The 27,879-nt window shown below is 42.9% G+C and overlaps 1 protein-coding gene across 10 annotated transcripts in view; it reads left to right on the top strand.

The window, feature by feature from the left end:
* Positions 1–27,879, top strand: part of MSH3 (mutS homolog 3) — a 451,221-nt gene that overhangs the window by 272,699 nt on the left and 150,643 nt on the right. For all 10 annotated transcript variants that reach the window (XM_033925565.1, XM_033925391.1, XM_033925302.1 and 7 more), the window contains exons 17-19: positions 2,271–2,387; positions 6,399–6,506; positions 22,712–22,826. In XM_033925565.1, coding sequence (XP_033781456.1) covers positions 2,271–2,387; positions 6,399–6,506; positions 22,712–22,826 — 340 coding nt within the window. The remainder of the gene's footprint in view (positions 1–2,270; positions 2,388–6,398; positions 6,507–22,711; positions 22,827–27,879) is intronic.

Genomic DNA, 27,879 nt, shown 5'->3' with positions numbered 1-27,879 from the left:
GGACCTAAATGTGGTTTTATCAGCCCTCATGAAACCTCCTTTTGAGCCTCTTGCTACTACTTCGCTCAAACTTCTCACATGGAAGGTGCTTTTTCTCATTGCCATTACCTCTGCCAGGAGGGTCAGTGAACTGCATGCACTGGTCGCCGATCCACCGTTCACTGTTTTTCACCATGACAAGGTGGTTCTGCGTACCCATCCTAAATTCCTTCCCAAGGTGGTTTCGGCCTTTCACCTCAACCAATCCATTGTATTGCCTGTCTTCTTCCCGAAACCCCATTCTCATCCTGGAGAACAGGCGTTACACACACTGGATTGTAAACGTGCCCTTGCATACTACCTTGACCGTACCAGGGCTCACCGCTCATCTCCTCAGCTTTTTCTGACCTTCGATCCCAACCGTCTGGGTCGTCCTGTCTCTAAACGAACGCTGTCCAATTGGCTTGCTGCCTGTATTGCGTTCTGTTATGCTCGGGCCGGCCTCTCACTGGAAGGAGCTGTCACGGCCCACAGGGTCAGAGCTATGGCTGCTTCTGTGGCTTTCCTCCATTCCACGCCTATTGAGGAAATCTGCAAGGCGGCCACTTGGTCTTCAGTTCACACGTTCACTACTCACTACTGTCTGGATACCTTCTCCAGACGGGATGGACACTTCGGCCAATCTGTGTTACAAAATTTATTTTCCTAATGGCCAACCATCCCTCCTCCCTCTCTGTTAGCTTAGAGGTCACCCATACGTTAAGAATATGCTGCCTGCTTGTCCTGGGATAAAGCACAGTTACTTACCGTAACAGGTGTTATCCAGGGACAGCAGGCAGATATTCTTACGACCCACCCACCTCCCCGGGTTGGCTTCTTAGCTGGCTTATCTTAACTGGAGACCACGCACTCCTCCGTCGGGCGGGAAGGCACTCGCGCATGCGCGGTGCGGCCAACTAGAACTTTCTAGTTAAAAAGGTCCGTACCGGGGCTCCGTCGGTGACGTCACCCATACGTTAAGAATATCTGCCTGCTGTCCCTGGATAACACCTGTTACGGTAAGTAACTGTGCTTTCCCACCAAAAAGAATAGTTTAGCCTATCCCAGTTTTTCCAGTTTCTGGCTAATATCTGTATGGTCACCCATGTCATGATCAGAAGAAGTCTGCTTTTGTATATGTTTATTGGATTCTTAGCAGAGTTTGAGTGTGTTCTGAGGACTAGATTGAGAACCACTCCTGCATTCAGTGAATACACTTCTCCCTCCGTATTCGCTGTGATAGGGCATTAAGAGAACCGCAAATACAGAAAACCCGCAAATAACTTTTTCATGTTATTTGCTGTTTTCTATTAAAAACCATCGTGAATATGGTGAAACCACGAATAACATGGTGGGAGACCTGGCCTGTTCCTGAAGGAGAGGCAAAACACAGTGAAGAAAGTGGTGGGAATCGGCAATTTTCTCTGTAAACGCTTGGAATCAGCGATTTCTCTATGCAAGCTGATGTAATTTGGGGGGGAGGAGCCAGCAAGCTAAAAACCGTGAATAATCGAAACCGCGATTGCTGAAACCGCGAATACGGAGGGAGAAGTGTATCCTTCTGATGCAGTTTCTCTGAGTTCTGACTTTGTATGAATTGAGCCTCAAGTCCTCATCATAAAAGTATTGGATTTAAGAGCATTGGCAGTTCTGCTATAATAGAGCTTTCCATTTTTGCCCATCCATTTATTTCAAAACTCTCAAGCCCTGATGTACAAAAGCTTTCCGTGCCAGTAAGACTTGTTAATGCAGTCTTACTGGCATGGAAACACATTTTCTGATGCATAAAGAGTTCCTGGTAGCAGTGACCAAAAATGCTATGCAAATGCATTACATGGAACGTATTAGTATCCTAGTGCGTTCTCCTTGTGATGCACTAAAGGAAATACCCCCCTTTTATGGGGGAAATTTTCAGGCAGCTCTGGAGCTGCTGGTAGCTGTTGTTCGTGTGTTGTGCACTCGCACAACACGCACACAATAGCTGCACCCCTCTAAAAAGAAAAAAACCAGCCTGCAATAACTGCCCTTCTCCTCCCCTTATATGATTTTGCACTCTATTTGTTTGAGCATAGCCCAGTAAAAGTAAATCGCTCCCAACCTGATATTTTTTACCGGGTTGATGGAGCTTTGTGCATCCTGGCCTTAGAGAATAAGAGAGACCTAGTCTAATTGTCTATAGTGACTGTAAACTGATTGCTTAGTAACCTTGATTTCTTATTTTGTGTGATTTCTTCCCCCCCCCTTTCACTCAGCACAAAAGCTGTCAGCCGTTTTCACTCGCCTTTTATTGTTGAAAATTATACACATCTGAATCAACTCCGGGAGCAGCTAGTCCTTGACAGCAACACTGAATGGCTGCGTTTTCTAGAGTGAGTTTCTGGAACAACAGCAAAATAAATAAAGTGCATTTGTAATCTCTTCTATGAAGCATTATCTTGATGTGGTATACTCTAAAACTTCAAAAAAAAAATTGTTAAAAGATGTTCCTATCAAATTGAGCAGGGGGTGGGGAGTGATGCTGCAAAACAAAGAGTCAGGAAGATAGTCTACATTGCTACTGTTTTGATTTTTTTAGCATGCGTGTGGAAATGGAGGTTGGCAAATAGATTGCAGGTCACATATCGTTACCTTTTAAAAGTGACATTGAGACAGATTATCACAGGGTGGTAATGCCTGGAATGCCCTACAGGAGGGGATATTGGGGCACAATCCAAATGGTGACAAAATTCAAAAACATGTGGGATAAACAGATAGAATCTCTGTATAGAAACATCGAAACTTGATGGCAAATAAAGGCCAAATATGCCCCTCTGCAGCATCCACTATCTCCTACTCTCCCTAGGAGATCCCACATGTCTGTCCCATGCTTTCTTAAATATAATAGAAGGATGGAACAAAAATTTAGAGTATTTTTGTTCAAAGCAAAACTTAAATGACTTTTATATGTCAAAATAATGAGGCATTAGAGAGAGGTAATTTGAACAGAGCATGTAAAACACTAACCAGATTACTGACTAAAGTTGATATTAGATTGAGGCAGTTTTCAAAATGATCACATGATGGCAAAGACCACGAATACCACCAGGTTTCGTCACAGGTCTCAAAGTGAAAGTACACATATAATGATACTTTGAAACTTGTTACTGATATAAAATCTGTGCAGACACTTGCATCTGCTTTTTTTGTGAGTAGAATTTTGCTGAAAATGTCTCCTTGAAATATCTCCATGAAAATGCAAACTGTGTGTGTACTCTCAACTTAAATGTGCCTCTGGGAACATTGCCTCTCAATGTAGCTAAATTTCTGCTTGTAAATGTAAACTTTTGGTTGAATTGAAGGAAGCTAGTATTCAGCTTTTACCAGTGTAATTGTTTTGAGAATTGACTTCAGTGGAGATTTACTTGGGAGCGGTATATAATTTTCCTTGGCTTTTGGCATGTGAGCTCTACATGTCTGATGTATAAACATCAAAATATAAGTTGGGCGTGCCCTAGGACATTGCAGGAAAGTTAACTCCCTAGACTCCACCAAAAATATATAAACCTCAAATCTAAATTTGTAAGATAAGAAGCACCCTCAGCGTGAGTTTAAAAGCTTTAAAGAGCGACTCAAAGAGCAGCTCTGCTGCTTAGAATAGCAAAGCCAGCAAACACTGAACAGAGATTACCACTCACTGCCAGCCGCACACCATCATCTGGGTGCTCCTGTGTACTTTAAAGTGCAAGTCAAGTGCAAACAGTGTGCAATAAATAAATATTTATAAAAATGGAAGACAAAAGGTTCACTGTCCTACAATGCCCCGAATGCCTAACCCACTGACATGAACAGAGAATGAAAAAATTAGTCACGTCCCTCCAGTTACTTAGCTGAATAAAGGTGCTGTAGTCAAATAGTAGCAAGGAGAGTCCAGCTTTTTTTAAAATCAAAAACTAAAGTTAAGGTGCAGCCCTCTTTCAACAGTGGGGTTTCAGGGCAATAGCCCCTTCCTTAGGAACCGAACAGGCCAACACGACTGTAGGTCAGAGTGATTCCAAGCAGGCAAGGCAAAAAGGGGCCTGAGGAAGTAACTATGCTGACCTAGTACCTGGTTGAATTGGCGCATAAAGTTAAAACAGCCATTTTGTTGTGATAAATTTTCTGCACTTAGCTGGTTAGCAGGCTAAATATCACTGCTAACTGGCTGCTGTGGACCTACCTGGCTAGGGAATGGCCAGTTAGTGGAGATATGTTTTGTAGCACTTAACCAGGTAGTACTGCTAAAAATCTGTCCAGTTAAACACCTTTTGAATACTGAATCCTATATTTCTAAAACCTAGTATCAGAAATCCTGCTTATGACCATGAAAAGCTGATGGACAGACTATATTTTAATAGGCAAAGTAATGTGATTATTTTGATCTGATTGTGATATCTACTATATAAAGTGAAAAAAGATCTTCATTCACAAGCAGAAAGGAAGGGTAGAATTAACTGCCCATGGTCCTTATCTATCTATCTATCTGTCTAAATGCAGATTACTGGGAAACTGCTTGTTTAGGTCAGAGTTTCTCAACACATGGTATGTGGCACTGCGCGGGTCTCCCACCCCCCTTCCTCCTTAATTGCTGCCGCCAACGGGGATCCCATGCCCTCCTTCCTGCATTTTCACCTCCGCCGAAGCCAACCCAAAAAGGCTTCTCTTCAATGTCAGAGCTGACATCAGAGGGAAACCTTCCAGGTCAGCGGGAGATCCCAGTTACCTCCTTCAGGGCTGCTCCTTCCAGCCTTCAGCCACACAGGGACGCATTGCAGGCAGTGGCTTTTGCACACTGCATGTGGCTGACCCGTAAGCCTTCTCTCTGACATCAGAGCTGACGTCAGAGGGAAAGCTTGTGGGTCATCCACATGCAGCGTGTAAGAGCTGCTGCCGCAAAGTATTCCTGTGTGGCTCAAGGCAGGAGCAGCCCTGAAGGGAGGGAGGGGACATGATTGTGGGACAAAGGGAGAAAGGGGGGGGGTGAATTTGGGACAACGGCAGGGAGAGAGGCATGAACTCGGGACACAGAAAGAAGGGAGGAGGGCATGAACTCTGGACAAAGAAGGAAGGGAGGGGACATGAACATAGGACACAGAAAGGAGGGAAGAAGGAAGCATTACTGGGAGAATTGTTGGGCATGAGTGTGTGAGAGGGAAAGAGATGGTGCATATGGGGAAAGGAAGAAAGAGGAAAATTGGGCAGAGAGAGAATAGTGAGGTAGAGATGCATGGGGAAGAGAAGGATGAGAGGGAGAAATGTTGGATATGGTGGTGGAGAGAGAACAGAGTGACACTGAAGGGGATACAAGGGGGGGGAGAATGTTGGACATAGTGACAAAGAGAGAGATGTAGCATGGTGCTGGAGAGGAGTGATAGAAGGAGAAATGGGCATGGGACTGGTGGGCAGTGGAAAAAAATGCTGTACATGATCCGGGGGATGAGAGAGGGAGAGATGTTGGATGTGGCAGTAGAGGGTTTGGGAGAGATGCACCCTGGATATTTCTCTCTCTTTCCCCATTCCCTTTGCAGCAAGGGAGGGAATGAGAGAAAGACAGATGGTCAGTGAGAGAGAGAGAGAGGGAGACATGTTGCCAATAGGGGTGGAGGAGAGAGGACGAAATGTTGGACTCATGGAGGGACAGAGAGAGGTGTTGGTTGGAGAAGAGAATGAGGTTCGGAGGAGAGGAAACATGCAGGAGGCAGAAAGAAAGAAATATTGGTTGCAAAGTCAGAAGGAAATGCAACCACTCATAAAATCATCAGACAACAAAAGATAGGAGAAATGATTTTATTTTCAATTTAGTGACCGAAATATGTCAGTTTGAGAATTTATATCTGCTGTCTATATTTTGCACTATATTTGTCTATTTTTCTATGGTTGTTACTGAGGTGGCATTGCATATTTTAAAGTCATCTGCCTTGACCTCTTTGAAAAAAAAGAATATAAATGCGTACAGTGTGCTTTGTGTTTTTTTTAATTTTGTGGCTACCATTATGCATTAATAAGATTATATTGTGTGTATATGAAAAATGAATGGAAGAAATTGCATTGTAATTAGTACTATTATTATGGGGGTAGGGTCAGGGGTGGAGCTTTGGGGTGGTCTGGGATGGAGCTTGGGCGGGGGTACTCAGTTGATATTTGTTAGACTTAGGGGGTACTTGACTTGAAGAAGTTGAGAAACACTGGTTTAGGTGAATTTGAAGCTATTGATTATATAACAAAGGATGTTCCTGTAAAGTAGGAGTTTGCTGTAGATGTTTCTCTGTATATTACTGTCTTGTGTTTCCTAGTCAGAGTTTTTCCTGTACATAATGCTTCCATTTGTTCTCTCATACATTTTTCCCTTTTTTTATGCATTTTAGCCAGTTTGGTGAACAGTATCATTCCATGTGTACAGCAATTGGTCACTTATCAGTGGTGGATTGCATTTTCTCATTGGCTGAAGTTGCAAAGCAAGGCGATTATTGCAGGTGATCATTTTAATTTCTTAATGTTGATATGTTAACAGTATCATAACAAACCAATCAAATTTGAATATATAAACGGTGTGTGATTTGAGACACTTTAAGTGGGAGGATATGTGGGGGTGTCCTAATTTATTCCTCAGTTAGAATACACACTTTTGTGGATATCTTTTGTTTCATGCGTAAATCAAGGAAAATGTTTGTTGTTTACCTGCAATTATATCACTTTCTTTTCCAGAGATAAATAAAAAAAAGATTGACAACTTATCCAGAATACGGCGGCTAAACTGATATACTATAAACATAAATATGATCATGCCACACCTTTACTGAGATCCCTTCACTGGCTTCCTGTTTACTGGATGATCCTATTTAAATGTGCAACTGTAATTTTCATAATCCTATATGGTATTTTTTCTTCTTTGGTTCCTGTCTCATTTAATTCACAAGAAATCTCTAATTATAGGAGCTCTCAGAAATATAAACTTGGCTTTTACAGTTGAATATGGCGACATGAGCGGAATCATTGTTTGGGGCTTTAGTTGTGGAGGCGGTGTGTGCTTCCCACCCTAAGTAAGGACTGCATTGCTACATCCCACTAGTCTCTGGATTCATCTGCTGCTGGCGCTAAGGAAGGAAAAATTATGTTCTTACTTGATACTTTTCTTTCCTTTAGCTGCAGCAGATGAATCCAGGGCCCTACCCTTGCTCTGTACTATCTGCTGTTGATGCCTTCGAGGGGCATGAGTGTTTCGTTATTTCCTGTGGCTGTTGGTAGTTCGGGTTCACTTATTACATGTGTTTTGCATCAATTACGGGAAAGGAGTTTTTTCTTCTGTTTCATGATTACTGATGCTTTGGCAAGAGTGATACTAATTAACTAGGAGGTTTTCCATTAAAAAGAGGACCTGCAAATCAGTGCTCTCTATCTCCACCTGCTGGTAGATGGGCACTATCTCACTAGTCCAGTGTCTCGCAAACTTTGTCAAGCCGAGGCACACTAAAACCTAGTATCCCCGGCTCGAGACACCCAGATGTGCGCTGGTGTCGGCATGATGACGTCACGCGCATGCGTGTCAACACATGCGCAAAGTCCCTTCAAACGGGTCTTGTGGCGAGAGGAGAGAAGAGCTGGAGAGAAGGGCTGGCAGAGGGAAGAGGTGCCGGCATCGAGAGATTGCTTACAGGACATGCCTCTCTTTGCGAGAAACCACAAATAGCAGCAAAAAAGTCTAATAGACTTTCAAAATAGCTCACATGTCCTGTAGACAGTCAGCTGGCACCAGCATCTCTCCTCTTCCCCAGTGTACCGTGGCACACCTGAAATCTCAGGAGGCACACTTGGTGTGCCGCAGCACACAGTTTGCGATACATTGCACTAGGCTCTGGATTCAGCTGCTGCAGCTAAAGGAAAGAAAATTATCAGATGAGAACATAATTTTTTCCTTAGAACTGTTTCTGCTGTCTCCCAAAAGAATACAGGGTCCTCCATATGTTCTATATTGTGTTCTTTGTAATGATGCCAAACAAAAAGCTAAAGGAGGAAAGGGGGTGAATTAAATAACTGAAAAACTAAATAAACTCCCTTTAACTATTAATTAACTGGGAACCAAACTGTTTTCAGGCAAAAGAAAAAGCCTCAGTTTAATGGTGAGGAAAAATACCATGCTACCAGTCTAGCATCATAGGCATAAAAAACTTTCACCAGAAAAAAACTATGGGGCTCATAATAAAAAACAAACAAACAAAAATGTCCAAAAAATGGCCTAAATCAGTACTTGGATGATCAAAAAGCCAGATCGTCCAAGTGCCAATAATCAAACCTGGTGTTAGATAGATGTATCTAAAACCAGCTTAGGCCTTTCCACTGCCTCTAAACGCCTAGAGTGAAAAGAGGCGTTTTTAGAGGAGGGGGGAGGTGGGTGGGAAGTGGGCCGACCTAGACTTAGTCGTACAGCAAGTATAACCAAAAACTTGAGCAGGTTGCCCAGTTAGAACTTATAGGTTTTAACTTAGACTAAATCAAAACAGGTATAAGTTCTGAATAGGGGCTGCTGAGCTGATCGCGGCTGCCGCAGTCAGCTCAGCAGCCCCGGCAACCTGCCCTCCCCCTTACCGCAATGATCGCAGCAGGAGCGGTAGCTCATCTCCCCTGCCACGATCGCGATCCCTCCCTGAACTGCCACGACCTGCAGCAGGAGAGATGCCCAATCTCTCCTGCCATGGTTTGCGGCAGTTCGGGGGGGGGATTGTGATCCAACCCCGAAACAATACCTGCAGTAGGGAGCCCAACCCCTTCTGCCAAGATGACCCATGACACTGGCAGGAGGGAGCCCAAATCCTCCTGTCAAGGTGACTCCCATCTGAAATACAGGCAGGAGGGAGCCCAGGCCCTCTTGCCCACGATGCACCCCCCCTAAAATATGGGCAGGAGGGATCCTAGGCCTTTCTGCCCACAATGCACCCCTCTAGCGACCGCCCTGCGACACACCCGACACCCCCCCCTTAACTTACAAGAAGTTGTAAGGATGGACGGGTCCCAAGCCCGGCAGGCCCGCCATCCTTCGAATGGCAGGCTTAGGGCCTGATTGGGCCAGATGCCTAAGGCCCCGCCCCAACTGGAATTGGCCCAGTTGCCTTAGGCCCCTCCTATGGGTGGGGCCTTAGGTGCCTGTCCAATCAGGGCCTAGGCCTGCCATTCGGAAGATGGCGGGCCTGCTGGGCGGACGGGCTTGGGACCCGTCCATCTGTCCAACTTCATGTAAATTAAGGGGGGTGTCGCGAGGTTAGGGGGGGTTCGGAGGTTCGAGGGGGCAATCGGGGGTTCGTGGGAGTGTGTCGTGGGCAGGAAGGCCTGGGATGCCTCCTGCCCATATTTTAGGGGGAGTTGGGGGTGCATCATGGGCAGGAGGGCCTGGGCTCCCTCCTGCCTGTATTTGAGAGGGGGTCACGGGTCGCCTCGGCAGGATGGGTTAGGATCCCTCCTGCCGGTATTGTTTCGGTGGGGGGGGGTGTCGTAGGTTACCTCAGCAGGAGGGGTTGGGCTCCCTCCTGCCGGTGTTGTTTCGATGGTGGGGGGATGGATAGCGATCGCGATAGGAAAGATTGGGCATCTATCCTGCCGTGATCGCGATTCTCCCCTTCCCCCCCCCCCCGGACTGCCACGAATCGCGGCAGGGGAGATGAGGCATCTCTCCTGCCGCGATTGTTGCCAGGGGGAGGATTCTGTAACCGGTGTTGTTTTTGACAGACACCGGTTACAGAATCCAGCTTTTAGGCGAAGGACTTGCCCCTCCTTCGCCTAAAAGGTCTTCTTTTGGGCATTTGGGACTTGGGCAATTTTTTGGTTGATAATGTGTTCTAAGTTTAGACATAGTGGTGGGCTGGGCGATTAAACTGCTAAACGTAGAGGTAGAGGCCGTTAAGCAGCAATTTGGAGTGCCCTGGAAGAATGAAGAATTAACTTTTTTCTGAGACTTCATCTGCTCTTGCTGACAAACCATTCTTGGATTTTAGAATTCCTGTTTGTATGGTTTCCTGAAGCAGCAATCAAAACGTGCCACGTCGAAACCATCTATTAGCTAAGTGTTTTTACTTTTAACACTTCAAGTTTACACTGTAGAGTTGACAAGTTTTTTTTTAACTATGAGAAGCTTTATTTTTTGCACAGGCACTTTAAAAATGGAGGATCACGCATTGATTGGGTGGTTGGGACTTTGTCCCCTTGTTAACCCCTCCATTTCTCTGAGCTGTATCCTACCGATAAAAAGAATATGTATATATATTTTTTTTTATTTTTATTTTTTATATTTGTTTATTATAGGAATTATTGTATTTTAATTTCATTTTTGGAAGCTTATGTATTCATAATGGACTCTTTTTGCTTTCTGCACTAATATTATTGGTGTTACCTTTTCCCCTGATGTTTTTTTTGAGAATGAACATTTTCCCTGCTGCTACTTTCAGCATTTAGGACCTTAGGCCAAAAGAGGACTTTTTTTTTTTATTATGCCCCTCCACGTATCTATATAGCAAGGGAACACCCAGTATAAATGTGTGAGTAAATAATAATGGAAATGCTATATGCAGCCATAGCACAGTATTTCCATTATTATTTACTCATACATTTATACTGGATTTTCCTTCGCTATATAGATACATAGGAGCCTTTTAGTAAGCTGCGTTAGGGCATTAACGCGCGGAATAGCCGCGCGTGCTAGACCTTAATGCCAGCATTGAGCTGGCATTAGTTCTAGCCACGTAGCACGCAGTAATATCCTGTGTGCGCTAAAAACACTAGCGCACCTTAGTAAAAGGAGCCTATAGTTTTCTTTTGGCGAAAGTTTTTTATGCCTATGATGCTGGACTGGTAGAGTGATTTTTCCTCACCATTAAACTGAGGCTTTTTCTTTCTCCTGAAAACAGTTTTGGTGCCGTTTGTTTAGTTTTTCAATTCTTTGTATTGATGCCACTTCTCTGTTAGACATTCACAAAATTTTGGGTCTTTATATAATAAACAGAGAAATCTCCAGCTAAAACTCTGCTGTGGAGTAGATTATTCCATTCAGTTCTGGGTCAGTAGCCACCTGGACAGTTTCCACTGAACAGTTCCCACCTACCAATTGTCACCTGGAAAATTATCACCTAAGTCAGTTCCCACCCACTCATAATGGACAATTTCCCTCCATAACATTTGTATGACTAATCATATGTAAAACATACTTGTAAGGAAAAGCAAAATCATCGCCATAAAACCAATTGTATAAAAATTGAAGACATTTTATAAAAATTTGACAAAGATACAAAAAGCACTGGATAATAAAGCTTTCCCAGTTGACTGAAAGTGAACAGCCAGCACTTGTCATATTTCTGGACATCTCGTATTTTGGAATAAGTAAAAACAGGTTTCCAAAGGGAGTGTGTAAGGCATCTCAAACAACAATTTGTGCATTTATTAGCATAAATAATGCAATCTTCAGCTGACTATTCATCATGTGTTAAAAATACATTCCATTTCCATTTGCAATTGGAATGCAACAAAATGCATTTAAAACTTGTTAAGTGGAAAGTTCAAATGAGGATTCTGTCGATATCAGTACTCTGGCTGTCTGCAGTAACCAAACTCTGTATTATGGCTTTTAATATTAATAGCAGCAAAACTTGATGTATCACAAAATGAGCTTATATCCTGCATTTAACTCATTAGAGCTATTAAGTCTTTTAAACAATTTTCTATGCACAGTAGCTATAAGAGAGAAGAAATATATTATTATTATTATTATTATTTTATTTCTTATATACTGCCAAAGCCGTAGTAGTTTGAGGCGGTTCACAACAAAGAAGGGCTGGACAATCAGCGAATAGTTACAATCAGTGAATACAGATACAATACATTACATTAGTGATTTCTATTCTGCCATTACCTTGCAGTTCAAGGCGGATTACATCCAAACTAAAACAAGAATTACATTTCAACTTTGAAGTAATAGAATAAACTATGAGATAAAATTTTAAGGGAGAATTATGGGTTTTAGATAATGTTTGGTAAATAGAAAAAATTAGAGAGTACTAAGGGTTTATAGAGTGTTGGATGTTGGGTTAGGATTGTTGTGCTGGATAGGTTTAACGTGTTTTTTGAAGAGAATGGTTTTAATTTCTTTCTTGAAGGTTTTGTAATCTGTGGATGAAGATAACAGAGTGGTGAGTTGTTACAACAAAGAATCTGCGAGGCATAGAGAGGGTGGACAGGGACAGGTTCTTCAGACTAAAAGGGACGACAGGTACGAGGGGGCACTCAGAGAAACTGAAGGGAGATAGGTTCAAATCAAATGCAAGGAAGTTTTTCTTCACCCAAAGGGTCGTGGACAAATGGAATGCGCTCCCGGAGGAAGTGATCCGGCAGAGTACAGTACAGGGATTCAAACAGGGATTGGACAGATTCCTGAGGGAAAAGGGGATCGTGGGGTACTGAGGGAGGTGCTGGGGTGTTGCATAAGTATAGACAGCTCACCAGGTCGTGCAGGTGCAAGGCCGGAGGGTTAGGACATTGATGGGAAGATAGGACTTCGATGAGAAACCTAGGGGGCAAGGGGGCCCCTTCTGGTGATTAAGGCAGGTCATGACCTGTTGGGCCGCCGCGGGGGCGGACTGCTGGGCGGGATGGACCTCTGGTCTGACCCGGCAGAGGCACTGCTTATGTTCTTATGTTATGTTCTTAATACAGTTTACAACAGAGAAGGGCTGGGCAATCAGTGAATAGTTACAATCAGCGAATACAGATACAATAAATATGCGTGAGCGGGAAACAGGTGAAAAACGAGGGGACAAATGTAAGGTGGGCAGGGCGTAGAGGGTAGGGCAAAGAAAATTTGGGGAGCAGGGGTAGGGAGAGAGGACTTAGGTTATAATTCGGTTGAATAGGCTAGTTTTTAATAATTTCCTGAAGTTTAGGTAGGAAGAGGAGTGCGAGATAATTCTGCTCAGCCAGTCATTTAGATGACCTGCTTGGAAGGCAAGTGTTCTGTTTAGGTGACTTTTGTATCGGCAGGCCTTTAGAGTTGGGTGGCTGAAGGGGTGGGCCTGGAAGGGCAGTTTAAGGAAAAACGGGGAACCAAGTATAAGGGGGGCCATACCAAGAATGGATTTGAAACAGATACAGGCAAACTTGAACTGGATTCTTGCTTCGATGGGTAGCCAGTGGAGTTTTTGGTAGTAGGGAGATATGTGTTCCCATTTTTTTAGCCCAATTACCTTTTGTTACTTTGGCATTGTGAGTATCATTGAGTCTAGATGTTATTGTGGTCGATCAGTTTTAAAATTTAGGAGGGACAATACTTTCTTGGAAAATAAACATTGCCTACTTTGATTGCCTTATAGTGATTAACTTGGGCCTTGCTTTGTGTTCGAATAATGTCCCTGATCTGAAATATGTTCAGGACCCAGCATGAAAGCTAAGTTGCTGTCACTCTGAATAGCAAATGGTTGCTTTCTGATCATGCTTTACATTGGAGTGATGTGGCAAGCAGCACAACTTGCTTGCAGGCAAGCATGCATATTGGTACAGATTAATTTTTTCAGACAGCAGAGTTGGAAAGCCTGTAGGCTGTAGTTTTGGAAAAGCAAATATCTGTAAAATGTGGGACTGGTAGTTTAGTTGGTCTTCCACCTTTGAGAAGTCTGTTTGTGATACAGGCAGCTTAAGCAAGAAATCATAAAACTGAACATTATAGCAGCTGGTTTCTGGATCTGTAGCCACTGAAATTAGTTTTCTTTTGTAAGCAAAATAGGACTGGGGGGGGGATCAGTTGGAAATAAAAGTAAAATATTGTTGCAAAAAGGCACTGACAACATTGTACTATTGCAGTAGTAAAGAATGCAGTGGAGATGGCAGTATTAGAAGTGAGCACCAGGGAGTTTTGCTAGTTCAGCACACTTGATTCGTTTAAACACTATATAAACTTGCTCAGAAACTTTAAAGAATTGCAGTGTTGGCCTCTAACCCTGAGGTCATAACATTATTCTACCTAATTAGAATATCTGCTGAAAGACTATTTGAGAACCAGCCAGCATGGTTTCAGCAAAGGCAAATCTTGTTTGACGAACTTGATGCACTTCTTCGAGGGATTAAACAGGCTGATAGACAAGGGCAGCCTGGTCGATATTGTATATCTGGATTTTTAGAAGGCATTCGACAAGGTTCCACATGAATGACTACTTTGGAAAATTGCGAGCCATGGAATCGAGGGTGAACATAAGAACATAAGAATTGCCGCTGCTGGGTCAGACCAGTGGTCCATCGCGCCCAGCAGTCAGCTCACGCAGCGGCCCCCAGGTCAAATACCTGTGCCCTAACCAAGACCCGCCCTACCTGTGTTCATTCTGGTTCAGCAGAAACTTGTCCAACTTTGTCTTGAATCCCTGGAGGGAGTTTTCCCCTATAACAGACTCCGGAAGAGCATTCCAGTTCTCTACCACCCTCTGGGTGAAGAAGAAATTCCTTACGTTTGTACGGAATCTATCCCCTTTTAACTTTAGAGAGTGCCCTCTCGTTCTCTCTACCTTGGAGAGGGTGAACAACCTGTCTTTATCTACCGAGTCTATTCCCTTCATTATCTTGAATGTTTCGATCATGTCCCCTCTCAGTCTCCTCTTTTCAAGGGAGAAGAGGCCCAGTTTCTCTAATCTCTCACTGTACGGCAACTCCTCCAGTCCCTTAACCATTTTAGTCGCTCTTCGCTGGACCCTCTCGAGTAGTACCGTGTCCTTCTTCATGTACGGCGACCAGTGCTGGATGCAGTATTCCAGGTGAGGGGTACCATGGCCCGGTACAGAGGCATGATAGCCTTTTCCGATCTATTCGTGATTCCTTTCTTAATCATTCGTAGCAGTCTGTTTGCCCTTTTCGCCACCGCTGCACATTGTGCAGACAGCTTCATCGACTTGTCAACCAGTACTCCCAAGTCCCTTTCCTGGGGGGGTCTCTCCAAGTACCGCCCCGGACATCTTGTATTCATGTATGGGATTTTTGATACCGACATACATTACCTTAGACTTATCCACATTGAACCTCATTTGCCATGTCGCGGCCCATTTCTTGAGCATGGTTATGTCACGTTGCATATCTTCACAATCCCCCTGCGTCTTCACTACTCTGAATAACTTCGTATCATCCACAAATTTGATCACCTCACTTGTTGTACCCATTTCCAGATCATTTATGAATATGTTGAATACTCACGTGGATTAAAAACTGGATGGAGCATAGGAAACAGAGAGTGGGGGTAAATGGACAATACTTGGACTGGAGGAGCGTCACCAGTGGGGTGCCATAAGGCTCTGTGCTTGGACCCGTGCTCTTCAAAATCTTTAAAAAACAATCTGGACATTGGTACAATGAATGAAGTGATTAAATTTGTGGACGATACGAAGTTATTCAGAGTAGTGAAGACACAGGGGGACTGCGAAGATCTGCAAGTGACATAATCAAGCTGGAGAAATGGGCATCGACATAGCAAATGAGGTTCAACGTGGATAAGTGTAAAGTGATGTATGTCGGTAACAAAAATCTCATGCACAAATACAGGATGTCCGGGGCGGTACTTGAAGAGACCTCCCAGGAAAGAGACTTGGGAGTTCTGATCGACAAGTCGATGAAACTGTCCCTGCAATGCGAAGCAGTGGCAAAAAGGGCGAACAGAATGCTAGGAATGATAAAGAAGGGGATCACGAACAGATCGGAGAAGGTTATCACGCTGCTGTACCGGGCCATGGTATACCCTCACCTGGAGTACTGCAGCACTGGTCGCCGTACACGAAGAAGGACACGGTACTACTCGAAAGGGTCCAGAGAAGAGTGACTAAAATGGTTAAGGGGCTGCAGGAGTTGTTGTACAGTGAAAGATTAGAGAAACTGTGCCTTTTCTCCCTCAAACAGAGGAGATTGAGAGGGGACATGATTGAAACATTCAAGGTAATGAAGGGAATAGACTTAGTAGATAAGGACAGGTTGTTCACCCTCTCCAAGGTAGGGAAAACGAGAGGGCATTCTCTAAAATTGAAAGGGGATAGATTCCATACGAAAGTAAGGAAGTTCTTCACCCAGAGAGTGGTAGAAAACTGGAATGCTCTTCTGGAGTCTGTCATAGGGGAAAACACCCTTCAGGGATTCAAGACAAAGTTAGACAAGTTCCTGCTGAACCAGAATGTACGCAGGTAGGGCTAGTTTCAATTAGGGCTCTGGTCTTTGAGGGCTGCCGCGTGAGCGGACTGCTGGGCACGATGGACCACTGGTCTATCCCAGCAACAGCAATTCTTATGTTCTTATGTTCCTCATATTCTTTAGCCGATGCATTTGAATCTGCATTCTTATTGAAGCAAAAAAGATGATGCCCAGTGAGGGGGATGGGGAAGGAGGGGGGAGGGAATTGTCAGGGTGGGAACCAGGAGTTAGTGGAAATAGTGCACAGTGATAATCGTCCAGGCAGTAATTGTTGGGTGGGAATCGACCGGGTAGCTACTCGCTGGGTACGATTCCATCCATATCAGTTTAACCCAAGCATTGTCAGAGATTTCTGTTGATCCTATCTGCTTTTCAGTAAATTCAGGGAGAAGATTACGGGATATCAAAACATAATCAATTCTGGATATGTTGGAGTATGCTAGATAGATGAATATAATCTCACTCCAAGTGGTGGAAAACCCTCCACTCATCCACCATGTCCACAGAAATGCACAACAAGAACACACCCCTAACACTTTTAATAGATTCTCTGCTCAACAATCTAGATTTATATACTAATGGGTCATGGACCTTGTTAAAATATCCTCTCAATACTATCAGGATATCATCAAATTGAGTTAACAGATTGGATATTCATAGGAAAAAAAACCCTGACTTGGAATGCTAGGAACATAGTGCTCCTTTTACTAAGGTGCGCTAGGGCTTTAACACACAGAATAGTGCACGCTACATTGCTGTGCACGCTAGACCTTAACGCCAGCATTGAGCTGGTGTTAGTTCTAGAAGTGTAGCGCGTGGTAATTTCCAGCATGCGCTAAAAAACGCTAGCGCACCTTAGTAAAAGGAGCCCATAAATTTAAAGCTTGGAGTTCAAACTTAGTGAGGCAATAACATATCTTCAGTATAACTATTAATACAGTTAGGTCATAGTTTCAACTATATAGTTACAAGTACAAGTGGTTCTTCGTTTTGATCCGGGAGTTGCATTAGATAGGTGCTTACGGATTCCCTCGCAGGTTTTCAACTTCTGATGTACCTAAAAAAATTGCTACTATGAGTTTTTGCCTCTTTGGCAAGTTTCTCTTCATATTCTTTCTTAGCTTTCTTTATCAATGCTTTGCATCTAAATTGCCAGTGCTTAAGTCTCTTTTTATTTTCTTCATGTGGATCCTGATTCTTTTCTTTATAGGATTTTTTTGGCTCTAATAACCTCTTTCACTTCACCTTTTAACCATGCCAGCTCTCATTTTCTCTTCTTTCCACCTTTGTTAATCCGTGGATTACATCTGGTCTGGGCTTCCATTATGGTATTTTTAAATAACATCCATGCCTGGTTTACAGTCCCAACCTTTGTCACCAATCCTCTTAGATTCTTTTTAACCATTTTCCTCATTTTATTGTAGTCACCGTTTTGAAAATTAAATGCTGCTATAATAGATTTCTTTAGCAATGTCACTCTAGATATCAGCTCAAATTTGATCACACAGTTACCTTCTATACTATGCCTTGCATTCCACTAAGGACCAAATCTAAAAAATCTCCCCTCTTGTTGGTTCCTGGACCAGTTGCTCCAAGAAACAGCCATTTATGATGTCTAGGAATTTTACCTCCATAGGATTACCTGATGTAACATTTATCCAGTCAATGTCAGGGTAATTGAAGTCACCCATCTCTACACCTGAGCTTTGTTGGTAAAATGTTTCCTCAAATAAAAAATAATTCCAAGTCATCGCTATCTTGCTCAAGCCCACCAAAAACTCTGTAGAGACCAAATGTGGTCAAATTTGTTGATCCAGCGAAATCTATAACACATCCAATGCTTGTTGCTGTGGTTAGAGGTGTAAAAAGAAGTAACGTCCAAAGTAATCATATATGAAACCTCATTAATCTTTGTTTCCTGTAACTGTAAAAGCTGCAAAAATATGAGTAGTATCTTTTACAAGAGTGCGGACCACAACTACACAAGGTCTAAGATGAATATCAACGTACTTATATAGCCTCTCCAATAAAGACTAATAATCTTTAAAAATGAATAAAGATATATATATATATATATATATATATATATATATATATATATATATATAAATAAATAAAGACTCATGGGCTGTAACAATTGGACAGCATGAGGGGTTCATTAGATCCTTATGAATCTCTGGCAACAGATAAAAAAACAGACACCTTGTGGTACTTGAAAGTCAGATATTTATGCTAATGTGTAGTCAGAAACTTAACTTTAAGTCCTTGGTCCATAACTAATATATTTCTTTAGTTGGATCACTCCCTAATTTAATATATGTGTCTTCCTTAGATAATTGGTGGTGTGCCTCTTGTAAGTATTTATCCCTTTCCCAGCTCACTACCACACCCCTTATCGGCTCATTTAATCACAATAGTGTCCGATCTCAATTTCTGTAAGGCTTTTTTCTCTGTAACATCTAAATTATGTTTATATTTCACAGGTTCATGTTCCAGTTTCTCAATCTCCCAGTCTCAAATGTTGCCAAAATAGCAAGCAAAGGTCTTGTTGGAATCCAAAAAGAGCGTTCTTTAACCACTGATCTATCCAACATAGGTTGACCTCCAAACATTATGTGTAACTAATCTCTGGAGGAACTTCTCCAACTCTGTCCTAAACTGGAAAGACTGATGATTCCTTTTGGGGACAAATGACAAGTCTTTAGACAAGATCTCCTCCTTTATCTGAGATAAGGGATATTGAAAAATAATCACCACAGCTGATCTTGCCTGGTTTGGGATCTGGTCTGTGGCTTCACTCCCCGTCCTCTTCCATGATTTCTCAATTGATGCTTGTGGGACTCCCCCTTCGTTTCCTCATCAGTGGTTTATCGTGTAGTGTCACCACTTCTACTTGAATCACCCGACTTTTAAATTTCCATTCAGTTCAGGAGGTAGGGCTTGCTTTTTGCAAGGTACCAAGGGGAATATCTTGAAAATAGTTACAAGCAAATGAGCAGGCTGATCTGCTTACTTATGCGAGGGTGGATTTAGATATTGGATGAATTGGAAAGCACACTCACTCTCCCATAAGTTTGTAGTGGTAATGGAAGTCCCGACTCCCAATTTGCCAGCTTTCCTAATCTCTGAAAACATGTCTTCATCTGTGTGCTCATTCTGTCCTGGGGGACGGTAGTGCACTGTTTCCCTGAAAATAAGACCTATCCCGAAAATAAGCCCTAGCATGATTTTTAAAGATGTTCCTAATATAAGCCCTACCCCAAAAATAAACCCTAGTTAAGATTGACCGCTGAAGCCCCCCCCCCAAATGTCCCTGACACTCTCCGACTCCATCCCTGACACTAGTGCTGCCCAATTCAGTGAAAAAAATCAAACTCGTCAATTCAGCGACCCCCAACCCAGTGAGACCTGACATACTTCCGCTCCAAGGCTCCAACCCTCCCAAAGTAGCAGCAGTGCTCTGAATGGTCTGCTTCATGGCCTTCCCCGCTGGGGCCTTCCGTCTGCCGTGTCACAATGGGAGGGTTAGTGGGGTTCTGCTGCACAGGAGGATGGGAGGGATAGAAAGATGCTGCAGAGGGAAGACCCGGCCCTGGTGGGGAAGACCGTGGAGCAGCCCGTTCAGAGTGCTGCCACCACTGCTGTTTTTGGAGGCCTTGGAGCGGAGGTATGTAAGTCTCACAATGGGAGGGTCGGTGGGATTCTGCACAAGGGGATGGGAGGGAGGAATAGAAAGATGCTGCACAAGGGGATGGGTGATAAGGGAGGAAAGATGCTGCACAAGGTGAGTGGGGAGAAAGGAAAGAGAAAGAATTGGGATGGAAGAGAGAGCTGATTGTTGTACATGAAAAAAAAAAAAATGACATCCCCCGAAAATAAGCCCTAATGCATTTTTTGGAACCAAAATTAATTTAAGACACTGCCTTATTTTTGGTGAAACACAGTATAACCCTACCTGTATATGCCTTCACTTCACACATGGAATTTCTATCCATATGGATTCCTATCTATGTTATGCAGAATGTTTATTTTATTTTGTTTGATTTAATTCCCTCTTTAACATATAGTGCAACCCCCCTCCAATTTGATTTACTCAATCCATGTGATATAATTTGTACCCAGGTAACACAGTGTCTCACTGATTGTCCTTCCACCAGGTCTCTGAGACGTATATTATATCTACTTCATCATTCAGTGAGTGCTACATACTCTTAACTTTCCTATTTTTTATTTTTTTTTAGGCTTCTAGTATTTGTATACAGACACTTCAAATTGTGTTTATTCCTTGTATATAAAGCCTGCTGAGAAGATGACAAGGATAATTTGAGTCCTTTACTCTGCCTTCCTCTTAAACTCTCCTGACATTCTTTTACCATTATTGTCTATTGGGACTTCCTAAATATCCTGTTTCAATAGTATAATTCAAAGATACTCCACATCAAACCATCTGCTCCTGGGCGACTATGTTTTTCCCCATCTCAATTTAAAAGCTGCTCTTTCTAACTAATATATTGTTGTTCCATTGTGACCTATTTTCAAGATCATCTAACTTATCCTGCATTTCATTAAGGCAGACCTTGAGTTATTTCTGATCTTGAGTAAGAGTTTAAATATTATTTTCTGCTGTAGTGTTTCTTGTATCTCCTTGGTCAGAGCAGTAAATTGCTGATCAATTGTTTCTAATTTGTCCAATATCTGTTGAAGCTGTTTTCTTACCATGTGTGCCAATGCTGTTTGCACCTCCACAATTACTTCTGCCACCCACTCCGAACTTGGAGAGGGTGAAGTGGGTGTGGCTTGTTCCTCCATTTTGTGCTCCACGGTCTTTCCTTTGTGCCATAGTTTAATTGCCATATACTAGAGTATTCTGAGACCCGAATGTCTACAGGCAGACTTTTAAACTCCCATTCAGGACACTATTGATACTCTGTAAGGTTAGAAACTGATTTACAGGCAGTGTTACAGGGGTTGCTGGAGCTGTGTCTTCCTGCTGCCTCACAGGACGCTTCAAGGTCTACAGTTTGTAAAGAATGTCTGCAGTACCTGATTTGCGTTTCTCCCGTTTTGTGTCAGTTTGGGGGGGGGGGGTTTAAAAGATTTTATCAGCTATTTTGGCTGAACAACAGTTTTAAATTCACCCTTGTTGCTGTAGTTACATTTCCTAAAGTTAGGATAGTCAGAGCTTAGCTTGGGTTGCAAATGCCAAAAATATCTTTCTAAACTGTTTCCATGAGAACATGCTCAGAAAGCAGCAATATCAGTCATCACCACCTATTAATATGCCTTTTGATTGACTGTTCCCACAATCGCCTCTGTCATTATAATAGAAGAGCATTAGTACATAGTGAGACCCTTTAAAAGACCAACAACAAATGTTATAGTACATGAGTTTTCAAGGTCAGATAGGGCCTTTAAGAAGTGTAACAGTCTGCTATGTTCTGACTCCTGTGTATCTGTCATAACTAGATTATAAGCTCTTTTGAGCAGGGACCGTCTTTTGCATGTTCAATGTACAATGCGTGCGCCTGGTAGCGCTGTAGAAATAATAAATTGTTGTTGTCTTTCTTTCCAGGATCAATATGACTACTAGAATCTCAGTTATTAACAAAACGTTGTTTCTTTTTTATCTGATCTCTCTTCACATCTTGTGGTAGTTCTGGCTTCTTATGCCCAACTAAAACAATGAATGGAAAGTTTGTTTTAGGACTTTTTCTGTTAGAACACAGCAATATGTGGAATTGTCACTTTGACAGCTGAAGGATTAAATGTGAGAAGGTGTTCAATAGATATGTTTTTTTTTGTGGTATGAGGAAAACTGCTGTTCAAAACAGTTTTAAAATTTTTAAAAAGCTTGAAAATACATGGTATTGTTTCTTGAAGATTTACTTCTACGTATTTTTGTACACCTCTGAATTTCACAAGATAGATGCTGTGTCTCAATTTGCAAGAATAACATCAAAGAGAAGGCTGTTTGCCGGCTCAGATTCCTTCTACCTGAGTGTATGTGCTCTCACCAAGCATTGCACTAGTCTGCAGACACACCATCCTAGCGCATCTACTTTTTGAAGGGTCTTATTCACTGATCCCCATTAAGGGATTAACTATTCATGCACAATAACAGCACTTCTTGATAGTGTGTACTAATTCCTGCATAAATTGCCTAACATGGAATGGACCACACTGCCCCTTACAATTAACATATAAGTTTTTGCACCTAAACTGTTAACATGGCATGGGGCTGGTTAGAACCACATTGGTGTAGCTAACAGCGCTGCCTTAGCTGCAGTGCAGTTAATCAAGGTGGGACACTTCCTCTGCATTAACTGTATAGGAAGATACTGGGAACAAACCCAGCACTTAATGCAGAAATTTTGCAGTTATTGCTTGTTAATTCTGGTAATATATAGTAATGGGAAAATATTACATGCTTCGGTTCACTTTAATTAAAAGTAATAAGCAATGATTCCAAATCAGGTTTTGGTTTTTTTTGCAGGCCAATAGTGAAAGATCATGAGAGAGAAATAATAATAAAGGACGGCAGGCATCCCATTATTGATGTGTTGCTTGGAGAACAAGACCAGTATGTTCCAAACAGTACCAGCCTTATAGTGAGTACAGCCCTATGAATTACTCTTAATAAGTCAGTGTTGAAGTACTCTGTTCTATCCTTGTCAGGCCCCTCTAGTCTAGAGTATTTTAAAGTATTTAATACCATCATATCCTCTCCAGAATGTTTCTGAGGAACACACAAGTAAATGTTGCCTAGCAAGAAAGCCCAAATTGGTTAAACAACTGCTCTTTATCTGGTCATCTTACTGATTTTGAGAAACAAAGGCCTATTCTTGTACAATCCCTCTGTAGTCTGAACGGTAAGGTATTGTCAAACTTATGCAGCCATAAACTCTAGGGAACTCAAACCAAACTCTGACCCCTCTTCCTGTGGTCATCTCCTGGGACACTCTCTTTGAAGATCAGTTTTGTTTCCTACAGCCATGGCATAGGGCAGGGCTGCCCAATTCTGGTCCTCGAGATCTACTGGCAGGCCAGGTTTTCACGATATCCACAATGAATGTGCATGAGTGAGATTTGCATACCAAGAAAGCAGTGCAGGCAAATCTCTCTTATGCATATTCATTGTGGATATCCTGAAAACCTGGCCTGCCAGTAGATCTTGAGAACCAGAATTGGGCAGCCCTGCTGTAGGGGTTTATCTCTTCTGCTCATGTTTTATTTTGCAATATTCTAGTGTATTAATTTGATATCTGCCACGGGTCTTGCCCAGTGCTGTGGATTTGCCCTAAGGGGTGAGGAAGACCCCTGTGAAATCGCCTCTCATCAGACCCTGGCCATAAGGCTAGAGGACAGAAAACAAGCCAAGCTGAGCTAAAATGGTTTCTGTACAACTTCAACTTTAACAGGCCATCTCTCAACCACTGTGAAATTTCAAATTAGGATGCTGTTTCTCTGAATTATGTGGCAATTTCTTACAGACTGAACTATTGAGATAAGCAAGCACAAGAAAAAAAGAGCAGAACAATATGCAAGATGTTTCATGGAAAGAAAGTTATTACACTATTGCCCAGCAGAAAGGCTAGGGTGGACCAGCTATGGGATGCAGATGCGAGACCCTTCAGTATTGGACCCTAAATTCCTTGTAAAGAATCAGGCCTGGTCAAGCAAGGAAAATCAGGCCAAGCATAAGGACTATGCACAACATGGACTGTGTGAATTTGCAAACTTCTAGCAGCCTTGTCTTACTGTAGTTTCCAAGCTACAGATGGGCCAATTTCAGAGTAAGTACTTGAGGACATTTGTACAGCGTCAGTGGGCATCAGATAACACTTGAGACCAGCACAGAAAGGCAGAAATAGCTGCTTTTGCCTTGGCCCATGGAAATTTGGACACCAGCTGGCCAGCACGTACGCACAGAAGAATGAGGAATCAAGAGAGGGTGGGAGCCACTTGAGAAAGACTTAGGTCATGTCTAGATGACCTTTGTGAAGCCCCAAAGACAAGGTGTTGAGGATAGATAATTTAGGTGGTTTTTGACCACCGCCACAAGTCTGGTAATAGCATATGTAAATGATAATTACATGCGTCAATATAAGACATAGCCAATTAAGAGAGGAAATATGTATCTATATCCAATAGATTTTAAATTTGCTAATAGCTGATAATTGTTACCAATCAAAGAAAGCTTAGTAAGATTTTAATGCCAAGTTGAAAAACTATAATTGGAACTTTGAAATAAGGAAGTTAGAGCAGACAGGGGCTTTTCCACAGACTGCAGCTGTGGTCAGTTATCCATTTCTACTTGACATGGAACGCTGTATTTTGCCTTTGATTAAGCTGTCATTTGCTTTATAATAAATCATCTATTTTAAAAAAACAGCATCTGTGTGAGTCATTACTAATAAGGGTCCACAGCCCCTTTCAGCGGGAGATCGTAGACTTTACTATATAAAATTGTCTGCATCTTGGGGGTTCCCTGCCGCTGCAGTAAACCCCCTGGACAGCCTACAGGTCAGATCGGGGCTCCGGGATCGGGAGCTAACTCACCCCTGATTCGTCCACTAAGGGGTAGAGTGCAGCCTACGTGGTTCCATGGAGGTACACCCGGGATCGGTACCGGATTGCGTACCTTCCCTATTTGGTCTGGAGGTCCTGATAGACACTGACTGAAGTGACTGGGAAGGTGAGGCAGTCAGAAGACCTGAAATCCAGTTTTCTCAGCTCCTGAGGTACTGATCTCTTTGCATGCTGTATCTTAAGCTTGCCTGCCATTCTTTTCTATTGCAACATATGCCACTGTGAGTAGCTGGAGTGCATGCTGCTTTGGCGATTTGGGGGGATCCTAAAAAAGGATTTTGGGGTGGTTTCCCTACATGCCCTATCCCCCCCAATTATAAAAACACAAAATCGCAGTTTTCCCAGGTTCCCTGTGTTTTTCCTGGACCGTTTTAGGGCAAAATCGGCACCCGCGGTGGCCATCTTGGATTTTCATTAAACTTTCAAAAGTAAATTTTTTGTACTTAGGAGCTTTGGTTTCACTCCAAACTTCTCAGATGGCTTCCTCGGGACATGATGGCATGGATTCATGCCTTGTTTGCGACAGATGGCTGTTGGATTTGCAGCTATGTTTCACATGCGTCTTAGCCTGCAAGGGGAGCAAGGTATGTGCGGATCCCGCTCTTCCCTCCTCCAGAGAGTCCTCCCTCATTTCTAATACTACCGGCAATGCAAAAGTCGCGTCCGGTGACCCAGTACAATCCCTTATATTGAGCCAACCTGACTACTGTAATATTGCCTATCTGGCAATTTCCCAGAAGAACTTGCAACGATTACAACTGGTGCAAAATGCGGAGATCAGGCTGATTTGGGGGCTGAAGAAGTTTGACCATGTAACTCCTTCCTACCAACTCCTGCATTGGCTGCTGATGGAGGCACGTGTGAAGTTTAAGTTTGGATGTTTCTGCTTTAAGGTACTTTTTGGCCTCAGATATATAACTGACCTTTTCTGTTTCTCAACCAATAGACTTAAGAGAAGCTCAAACTTGAATTTTGTTTCTCCACCAGTTATAGGATGTAAATTTAAAAGACATCATCAACATCTCTTCTCTTATCAGGCAGCTTTATGGGGTAAAGATCTGAAACAATTACTCATGCTTGCGAATACTTATGGGGAATTTAGGAGCCACCTAAAAACATATTTGTTCCTAAAGTACTTAGGCAGCTGCACTGCACAATCATTCCCCACAATAACTGACCACTAAATATTAACTCTGTTAGTACTACTCAATCTGTAACTTTTTAATCATTATAAACTGCATAGAACTTCACGGTCCTGTGGTATATAAACTGTTATTATCATTATCAGTAAAGGATAAGACTGCCGCTTCAGTGAAACGCAAGCGCAGTTCCGGGGACAAGTCCCATAAGTCATCTAAGCATTCTAGATCAGATGCATGGAATTTGTCAATATGATGTATCAGGCGTTTTTGGTTAAAAGGCCATGCCTGTTTCAACTCAAAATCCAGTGCAACAGATGGGATCTTCCCAGCCACTGAATTCCAGCATGTCTCTGTGTTCCATCTTAGGAACCCCAGAGAGCAGATGGGCGGTTCCCACCGTCGCTTCGGCTTCCATTCCACTGCTTTCACGGGTTTCTTCGGCAGCTTCTACTGATATAGCTAATCTTGCAGATCTTCATGATCAAGATGCGAGTGGGACCCGTCCATGCGCAGACTGTTTAAGACTAACCGTCTGACAGATATTATTGTTGAGTCCTTATGAGAGTTGAACCTGAATTTGGAACAACCCGCGCAAGCGGAATGTTCCTTGATGAATAACCAATATCCGTTGTCCACCTCATTTCTGGATAATCTGGATTTGGCTAGGATACTTTCTGAATTTTGGGAGTCCCCAAAGGGTCCTCTCAAATGCACTAGGGCAATGGCGAGGTTGTATTTCGATGAGCCCACCACTAGTATTGTCCTGCTGAAGTTGCCATCCAAGCTCATTCCAGCCTATCCAGCCATCCCATTGTTTGCAGGATATCTACCGTAAAGTCTGGCCAATAACATCCTCATGTTCCAAGTTAGTGGAGTTCCCATTGATGCCCTCCCCAGCCCATCCTACACCGAATCACCATATATGGGACACAATCCGTACAAGTTAGTTCTTTAATTTATATCATTTATTTGTTTTCTAATTAGAGATCCTTTGTGTTTATCCCATGCTTTTTTAAATTCCATCACCATTTTCCTCTCCACCTCCTCCCTTGGGAGGGCATTCCAGCCATCCACCACCCTCTGTGTGAAAAAGAATTTCCTAACATTACTCTTAAGTCTTCCTCCATGCAGCCTCAAGTTATGCCTTCTAGTTTTACCATTTTCCCTTCTCTGGAAAAAAATTGGTTCTATATTACCATATTTCCCTGCATATAGACTGCCCCAGTGTATAGGCCTCAAAAAATGCTTATACATGCTTATACTGGTAGATAAGCCGCCCCATTGTATTAGCCGCGGCTTATCTACCAGTAACTGGGGCGGCCTATACAATTTAAAAAAATCATTCCCCCCCCCCCCTTACCTCCCTTGCTGGACTAGCTGCTCCTCAAATTGCGGCGGTGCAGGGCAGGAGAGATCTTTTCCCCACCCTGCTGCTTCCTGCTGCTTCCTGCGTGCCTTTTCCGTCAGTTTTCACAGAACTCACGAGTCCCACGAGAACTGACGGCAAAGGCAAGGCAAAGGCACACAGGACGCGGGGCCAGGCTGGAGATCGAAAAGATTGCTTTGCACCGCCACGATTTGAGGAGCAGCGAGTCCAGCGAGGGAGGTAAGAGGGGGGGGGATGATTTTGTTAAATTGTATAGACCGCCCCAGTTTTGCAAGCCGCACCCATTGTACCAGCTTGCAAAACCCATATATAGACTGCAGCCTATATATGGGAAAATACGGTAATACGTTTCAAGTATTTAAATGTCTGTATCATATCTCCCCTACCCCTCCTCTCCTCTAGAGTATACATGTTTAGGTCTTCCAGTTTCTTCTCCTACTTCTTTTGGTTCAAACCCCTTACCATTTTCATCGCCTTCCTCTGGATTGCTTCAAATCTTTTTATATCCTTTACCAGATACAACCAGATACAATACGCCAAGTG

The sequence above is a fragment of the Geotrypetes seraphini genome, chromosome 1, assembly GCF_902459505.1.
Source record: "Geotrypetes seraphini chromosome 1, aGeoSer1.1, whole genome shotgun sequence".
NCBI lineage: Eukaryota > Metazoa > Chordata > Amphibia > Gymnophiona > Dermophiidae > Geotrypetes > Geotrypetes seraphini.
This window is presented reverse-complemented; position numbering and strand designations above follow the sequence as displayed.